We start from the raw sequence: 9,036 nt of genomic DNA on the forward strand, positions 1-9,036 counted from the left end.
GACTTATTGGACAATGAGATTAGCTATGATCCTTTCGAGCACCTGTAGAAGGTTCTGGGTCTGTCAGGGGGGAAGAAGATGAAGTCGAGAGCGTCCGGATAGACCGCTCTGAAGAAGATGCTTTGTCAGAAGCTTTAGCCTTTGTGCCATATGCTCACACCCTCTAGCACTGATATTTCTGTTGAGGCCGAGCAAGAGCTTGAAATGGTGGCTCACCTGGGAGGAACAACTGTGCAAGCAAATGAAGGGCCACCTCAGTATCGCATGCACCTCACACGACTCTGACCCCGTACCGTGCGTACGGAAGTCAGTATGTAAGTTTGATTTTTTAAATTGTAAAACTAAGGCTTATTGATACCATTCGTTTCCCCTTAAGTATATGATGTTTTTTCATTTTTTTTCTAGAACTTACCTCGAAAGGTGGCTGAATATGTTCGCCAAAACGGACGTCAGCCTGGGTCATAAGAGGACCAACTGGAATTAAGAAGGACATCAACATCCTTTTCAGGCCAGATAAAACCTACACTAAACTTGGAAAGGGTTGGAGAAAATTTGTAAACTTCATGACATTCAGCATGGTCAGAAGATGTCAATGCACTTCACTGATGGTGTATCCAGGTTGATTGATGTGGAGATTTTCAAGTAGAGATTGTTGTTGGCCATTGTACACGCTTTTAGGGGGATTTGGGTTGCTTATTTGCATGGTTTTTAATGCCAGATCTGGTCCAGTGTGGACATTTCAAGAAAGGCTTAGGTTGGCCTAATTGTAGGAATTAGGATGTTGTGTTGTTTAGTGGTTTATGTCTACGTTTGTTTCACGATATGAATATGTCATCTATGTTTACCAATCAAGATATGTTTGTAAAATATTATTAATATTAATGTCAAGTTGTGTTATGAAAAAGTGATTTCACTCTCTTCTTAAAACCATGCAAATGGTTGTTTTGGAGTAGAAAAGTATCTTTACATGGCAAAAGAGAACATCACTTCAAGACAGTGTATATAAGGGGTAGCATTATATCAGATTTTATTTAAAGAGTAATGGCTCCTAAATAATCTTATGTAGTATATTTAAATCTTAAGTGTAAGTTTTTGTCTTTATTAAGCTATCAAAGGCCCATTTCGAGTTACTTTTGATGTTGACTTCCATTCACATTTTTTTTTATGTAATTTACCAAACCACTTTAATAAAGGCTTTTATATTTCATTATTCAAATCCAATTGATGTGATATTCTCGCCTATGCTATTGTGGTATTTGGTATCATGTGTTTCACTTATTGGTGGCAATGGATATAAATATCTAAACCACAAACTCATATTTGACCTTCAAGGTTGAATCATGAATTTTCCATACCACCTGTTGCTGAACTTTCTGAATTTGGAGATAGTAATTGTAGTTTAGTGTATGTATTTTCATCAGGAGTTTGCTCTTGGCTATTGTATCAACATACCCTGGTATTACTATAAGGGGATTCTTCACCTGGGCACAATCAGGAAAGTTTTGTTATGGACTCTTCATCTGTGCATAGGGACACGCCTGGCGAAGATAAGGTCCAAGGTAATTTGGTCATATTGCTATATAAGCTTCCTTTGAATTCATCTTAATATTAGTACCATTTTTCGTTTAACGAAGACACTTTTGTACATGCCAAGTAGTTTAATGGTCTAAATTTAGCAGCATTATTATGCAAAGCATCCAGAAGTATCAGGAAGCAAATAATGGATCGTAAAAGAAGTTCTGTAGAAATTTTTCACAATGAAAATTGTGGGAGCACTGGGCAAGGCAAGCATTGCAGTTGTTATGCACTTTTTATTATGCTATAAATTCTAATTTGTGATTTCCACTTTAGTGTTAAGTGAAATGGCTAAAATTTTGGTCATTTCCTATCCTGTGTCTACTAATTTATATAATGCTCTTAATTTCAATGAAACAGGTTCAAAGTCTAGGAAGATGAGTTGCAGTCCATTGTTATCAAATATAACAAATATCATGTCAGTTCCAAATGATGGAAGATCCAGTGGGATGCGTTTGGATAGAGCAATCAACATTCCAGGTGCCACTCCTAACGAGGGATATACAAAAAGCACATTTTGTAAGATCTGAATTTCGTGTTATATCCTTGAGGTTGAATTGGAAGTATTGTGTATTATTCACAGAAATCCGTGTTTGATTCAGGCGGGTTTCATTCAACATCTTCTTCCAATTTGACTCACATTTCGATTTTGCAAGATGTCCACTCCAATGGTTCCCTAAAAACTGGTATCTAATCATTTTACTATGATTTAAATGATTGATGATTGACAATAAATGTTATATTTTGAAATGATTTTATGTTCAATATGTGCAGCTGAAGACATTATTATAACCCAGCAGAGTGCAGCTGCAAGGTTAAGGAGAATACAACATGTCAAAATCAAAAGAAGCTGCTTGGTCATGGACAAAGAAAATTTTCCACAACGTGATTCCAACACAGGTATGTCGTCCCGAATTGCTAATGATTAATTTATTTTCTTTTCATAGTTAATAACATGTGTAAATGTTGTTAAGTAGGAACACGTGATTCCCCCAGACTGAAGGTCAAGAAAAGAAATATTGGTAAAAGACCGAATATAGCACAGTCTAGAGCAAGTTCCTCAAAGAGTTCTGTTGTTAAGACTAAGCCTGGGGAAGGTGTATCTCTGTGTCGGAAACTGGTTTCTGAGTTCAATGCAGCTGCTAATTCTCCACTTAATGTTCCAAACATATACGACGATGCTGAGTTAATAGGTAATTGTTTAGTTTTTGTTATCTAATAGAGGTTCCATGCGTAAGTTCAACCGAGCTGTAATGTAACGTTTCATTTGTGTGTTTACAGACGAGGTAGACCTTGGAGATGCATCTTTTCTGTGCAGAATTTGCCATGCTCAGATGTGGTATGAAGAACGAATAGACAAAAGTAAGCAGTCTAATAATCCCGAATTCTATCGGTGTTGTATGAAAGGAAAGGTGGTCTTACCATTTATATCTAAGCCGCCACTGTTGTTGTATAATTTGCTTCATGGTATAGATTCCCGATCAAAACACTTTAAGGATAATATTAGAGCATATAATAGTATGTTCGCCTTTACTTCAATTGGTGGGAAGGTTGAATCCTCTTTGAACAATGGTGGAGGCCCCCCTCAATTTGTGTTGAGTGGCCAAAATTATCACAGAATTGGTACTCTATTACCTCAAGCCGGTCAATCACCAAAATTTGCCCAACTTTATATCTATGACACACAGAATGAAAATTCCAATAGAATGAAGCCGTTTAAGTAAGTTTTTATATTCTATATAGTAATTTATCTTTTTTTATCATTTTTACATGTAATATGTTGGCATGAAATTTAACAAGTGTTTTGGCCCATGTGCAGCTCAATGAACACAGCGGAGAATTTGGATATATCATTAGTTGAGGATTTAAAGCAAATGATTGATGAGAACAATGTTTTAGCAAAATCATTTCGCAAAGTGCGAGATTATATCAATGAGAAAGAATCTTCGTCATTTGCTTTGAGACTTTTTCGGAAGCGAGGTAAGGACCCCCGAACATATAACCTTCCTACGTCTGACGAGATTGCAGCACTTATTGTAGGAGATTTTGATACAGTTGAAGTTGGTCGTGATATTATTGTCAAAAAAGATGGTGTCCTTTCTAGGATTCACGAAACTCATACTTCGTTTATTCCTTTACAATATCCTTTGATATTTCCTTATGGCGAAGATGGTTGGCAAGAAGATATTCCTTTATCTGGTATTTCTGCTACTACTAGCTCTCGCTTGAAACCTCGCGTCACATTGAGAGAATTCATAACATTCAGAATTCAAGAAAGGAATAATGAGTATGGGAATGTGGTTTTATGCAGAAGGCTTTTTCAACAATTTGTGGTTGATTGCTTTACTATGATTGAATCACAAAGGCTTTCATTTATTAGAAATAATCAAAAACTGATTCGAGCAGATTTTCTCAATGGCCTTGAAGAAGCAATGTCTAGAGGAGAAACTGATCCAAGTTTTTTAGGGACGCGTATTGTGCTCCCAGCATCCTTTATTGGTGGAAAACGCTATATGTTTGATTGTTGTCAGGATGCAATGGCTATATGCAAGCGTTATGGTTATCCTGACCTTTTCATTACTGTCACCTGCAATTCTGCATGGAAAGAAATTGATAGATTTGTGCGACCACGAAATGTTCGTGCTGACGAACGTCCTGATGTTTGTTGTCGAGTGTTTAAAATCAAACTTGACCATTTAATAGCAACCTTGAAGAGTGGCATCATCTTCGGACCTTTGGATGCAGGTATGTTCCATTTATTTACTGTTTTCAAATTATAACTTATTGTATATATAGTTATTTGTATGTTTTTTTTCCAGGTATGTATACAATTGAATTCCAAAAAAGAGGATTACCCCATGCTCATATTTTGTTATGGCTTTCTAAAGAGAACAAATTAGTAACAACTTCTGACATTGATAAATGCATTTCTGCTGAGATTCCTGACCCAATATTATATCCTAAATTAAACAACGTTGTGTCTACTTACATGTTGCATGGGCCTTGTGGTTCGGGACATTACAAATCTCCTTGCATGACAGATGGAAAGTGCAGTAAATTTTTTCCGAAAAAATTCCAAGAAAGCACTATAATTGATGATGATGGTTATCCTGTTTATAAAAGAAGAGACACTGGAGTTTATGTGGACAAGAAAGGTATTCGCATGGATAATAGTTTTGTTGTCCCTTATAATCCTCAATTACTCATGTTATACAATGGTCATATCAATGTTGAATATTGCAACAAGTCAAATGCAATCAAATATCTCTTCAAATATGTTAGCAAAGGGCCGGATAGAGTAAATGTTGAGATATCCAATCAGAACAAAGATTGCACGGAGACTGAGGTCAAAGATGAAATTAAACAATATTATGATTGTAGATACCTTACTCCGTGTGAAGCAGTTTGGAGGACATTGAAATTATTTATTCATGTCAAATGGCCTTCGGTTAAAAAAGTGACATTTCATCTTCCAAATAAACAAAGTGTTTGTTTTAAAGATCATGATGATTTAAAGCGCGTGGTAGACAAGGCTACTGAAAAAGACACTATGTTTATAGCTTGGATGAAAGCCAATTGTAAGTATGGTGAAGGAAAAGCGTTTACATATGCAGAGTTCCCATCCCATTTTGTATATGATGAAGACACTCATTCATGGCATCCAAGGAAGAAAGGGACATCTATTGGAAGACTCCAATATATTCCTCATGGAGTTGGTGAACTTTATTACTTGAGAATTTTATTGACTCTACAGAAAGGTTGCACAAGTTGGGAGAGCATTCGCACTGTGGATGATGTTGAATATCCTACATTTCGTGACGCATGTTACGCCTTAGGATTATTAGCTGATGATAAGGAATTCTTAGATGCAATTACGGAAGCAAATGAATTAGCATCAGGTGTGTAACATCCAATTAATGTCTTTTATTTGTCATAAAATACAGCACGAAATTTATATCAACTTCCTCTGTTGTTCATGATAGTATTATCTAATTACCATATATATTTTTGTAGGTACCCAGCTGCGAAAGTTCTTTGTAATGTTGCTTACAACAAACACAATGAGCAAACCTGAATTTGTGTGGGAAAAGTCTTGGAGAATTTTGTCTGACAGTATAGTTTATGAAAGGAGGAAAAAGCTGCGCAATTCAGGTTTGGAAATTTTTTTTATCGAAATTATGTTAATGTATATATTTGCATGAGATAATTATTGGGGTTTTTTTTGGTGTAGATCTTCATATAAATGATGATGATTTAAAGAATCTTTGTTTAATAGAATTGGAGAAACTACTGCATATGAATGGAAGATCTTTAAAAGATTATCCATGCTTACCATTTCCACACTTATTTGATGACTCCCAATTTGAGAACAAATTTGTAGCGGATGAATTGAATTATGATAAAGCTGAAATGGAAGATTTGCACAAATCATTACTCAATTCATTAACTGCTGAACAACATAAGATATACAAATCCATAATGGATGCAGTTATGAATAGAGCTGGAGGTCTCTTTTTCTTATATGGTTTTGGAGGTACTGGTAAGACCTATTTGTGGAATACATTATCAGCTGCTGTTAGGGCACAAGGGTTGATTGTATTAAATGTTGCTTCAAGTGGTATTGCTTCTTTGCTTTTACCTGGTGGCAGAACTGCACATTCTAGGTTTTCTATTCCAATTTCTATAAAAGAGAGTTCAACTTGCAATGTATCACAAGGTTCTTTAAAGGCAGAGTTGTTACAAAAAACAAGTTTGATCATATGGGATGAAGCACCCATGCTCAATAAATGGTGTTTTGAAGCATTGGACCGGACTTTAAATGATATAATGAAGTCGCATCAAAGTGTTGATAGTGGCATGCCTTTTGGGGGTAAAGTGGTGGTTTTGGGTGGAGATTTTAGGCAAATTTTGCCAGTTATTCAGAAAGGAAGTCGTTCTGAAATTGTTAGTGCCACAATCAATTCGTCTTATCTTTGGAAGCAATGTCATGTGCTAAAACTTACCAAAAACATGAGGCTTATTAGCTCAAAATGTCATGATGAAAAGATTGAAATTAAAAGGTTTGCTGACTGGCTATTAGACATTGGTGACGGAAAGGTGAATACAATTGATGCAGAAGATTCTACAATTCAGATTCCAGATGATCTTCTTATTCTTGACTCTGATAATCCAATTCAAAGTTTGATTGACTTTGCTTACCCTCAAATGCTGCAAAATTTGAATGAAAAGAATTACAAATTCTTTGAAGATAGGGCTATTTTGGCTCCTACATTAGAAAGTGTAGAAATTATTAATACTGAAATGCTAGGTAAAATTCCAGGTGAGATTAAAGAATATTTGAGTTGTGATACAACTTGCAGGTCAGATGAAGACTCAGAGGTCGAAGCAGAATGGTTCACAACTGAGTTCCTCAATAATATTCAATGTTCCGGTATACCAAATCACAAATTGAGTTTGAAAGTGGGTGTCCCTATTATGTTGTTGCGCAACATTGACCAAGCAGGTGGACTTTGTAATGGTACTAGAATGATTGTTAAAGATATGGGAAAAAATGTTATTGTTGCCAATGTAGTATCAGGGAAGCAGTTAGGTGAGAAGGTTCTTATATCAAGAATGGATTTAGTACCTACAGACTCTGGTTTACCATTTAAATTTGTCAGGAGACAGTTTCCCATTGCTTTATGTTTTGCAATGACGATTAATAAAAGTCAAGGTCAGACGCTTTCTCATGTCGGTTTGTATTTGCCTAAGCCAGTATTTACTCATGGACAGTTATATGTTGCCTTATCAAGAGTAAAGTCCAGAAAAGGTCTCAAAATTTTATTGTTAGATGAAGATGGATTAATCTCAAAGGTCACCAAAAATGTGGTATACAATGAAGTTTTTCAAAACGTTTGAAGAACCATCATATATGAAATACTGTAAGTTTTAAATCTTACTCTTATATGTATTAAATTATAACATTGTTGTAAGGATATCATTTCAATATCTTTTTTATATATGTTTGTCATGTTTTTGCAGACAATTACGTGGTCAAAACAGTTTGGGGGGCTCTCTTAAAATCATATGTGTAATTTTGTGGCAGTTCCATGTTGTCCACTTCCCATTGATCCAGTACATTAACTATTTTAGTTTTCCATCTATATTCTGTAATAAGCCAAATACTCTAATCTGTTATCTAATGCCAGACATATTGTATCTACTACTATTAAGTTGAAAAAACTTATGTCAAGATGCTTCAGGTTGCAATCTATATCCTAATATACTGCCCATGTAGTGATGCCAAATAAAATCAGTATTTCCAAGTCTTTTTGATAAACACCTTTCACCGACTGAGAGGCTCAGGTAATAATTCATGCTTAAGAAAGGCCACCAAATCAAAGAAGGTCAATTAATTCATGATATATGGTATAATCAATAAACCTGTTTCCTTTCTTTGTCAGTATATTTTTTCAAACATTACACAGTCAAATATAAATGCTGCAATAAGGGCAACCCCGTTTTTACGAATTCCCAACTCTGACACAACGTCTACTAATTATTTCAGCCACCCAAAAGTAGAATTGGTAGTAAACGGTTTGATGGCTAATTGGAAATAACTTAAGTTCTGCTTGAGGCTCTGCAAAAAGGTATGCATGTTTTTTAACTTTGACTCCAATATTCAACTGTGCCAGCATATCATAGACACCCATTGTAGCAACTACTTATAATCCTTTGTATACACACCGGAGTGCAGTGAGTTCATTCCACATATCCAAAATCAACTGTGTAGATGGAGCTGAATTTTGAAGATGATCTTCTTTGTTGTAGGGACTCCATTGCCATTTTCACATTACCTGGCCAGGTGATAAAGCTCATCATATAGATTTTGCTTTATTAGTGTATGTGTGTATATTTTTTGACTTAATTTGAATGTGCAGGAAGTAGCCTTAGTTTCACCACAATTTGCTAACGAATTTGATCATGAACTACTCAACCAGTGGAAGTTGATTGATCCCTTTGGAAAGGTTCATTTTGTTTCATATGATAAAAATTCTGGAAAGCCCTATTTGTTTAAAGGTCTGCCGGAGATACGGAAGTATTATTCTTTGGAAGGGTTGAACTGGTTGCTTCTCAAATTCCAGGGATTTTCCAACTTTGATTTGTTTATATACAATGAAAGTATTGAGGAAGTATGTTACCTTCCCCCACCTCCACCTCCAGTTTTAACCCCCCCACCCCCTACTGTTGATGTTGCAATTTCAAGCCAGGCTGAATCCACCCGGATCCAAAATAGTAGGGACCCAGAATGGATTGTGTATCCCTGTTTTTTCGCCTCCAGGCTATCACCAAATCAAGTATCTTCAAGTCAGCTGGTATAGTAAAACTAATTTGCTTAAGCTTTTTAACATGCTAATTAAGGTTCCTAATAGGTTGTAATGATGCTTGCAGAATTTGCCTGCACATGTTTATGAATATCTA

The 9,036-nt window shown here is 35.7% G+C and overlaps 1 protein-coding gene across 1 annotated transcript; it reads left to right on the plus strand.

The window, feature by feature from the left end:
* Positions 1-1,720: 1,720 nt before the first annotated feature.
* On the plus strand, positions 1,721-7,473 carry LOC130719936 (uncharacterized). Its single transcript, XM_057570528.1, has 10 exons — positions 1,721-1,784; positions 1,936-2,055; positions 2,178-2,261; positions 2,350-2,475; positions 2,553-2,768; positions 2,857-3,295; positions 3,395-4,320; positions 4,395-5,474; positions 5,590-5,727; positions 5,807-7,473. Exons 1-10 carry the CDS (start codon positions 1,721-1,723, stop codon positions 7,471-7,473), a joined length of 4,860 nt encoding a protein of 1,619 aa, XP_057426511.1.
* The last annotated feature ends 1,563 nt before the right edge of the window (positions 7,474-9,036 follow it).

This window comes from Lotus japonicus, chromosome 5 (assembly GCF_012489685.1).
Source record: "Lotus japonicus ecotype B-129 chromosome 5, LjGifu_v1.2".
NCBI classification, from domain to species: Eukaryota; Viridiplantae; Streptophyta; class Magnoliopsida; order Fabales; family Fabaceae; genus Lotus; species Lotus japonicus.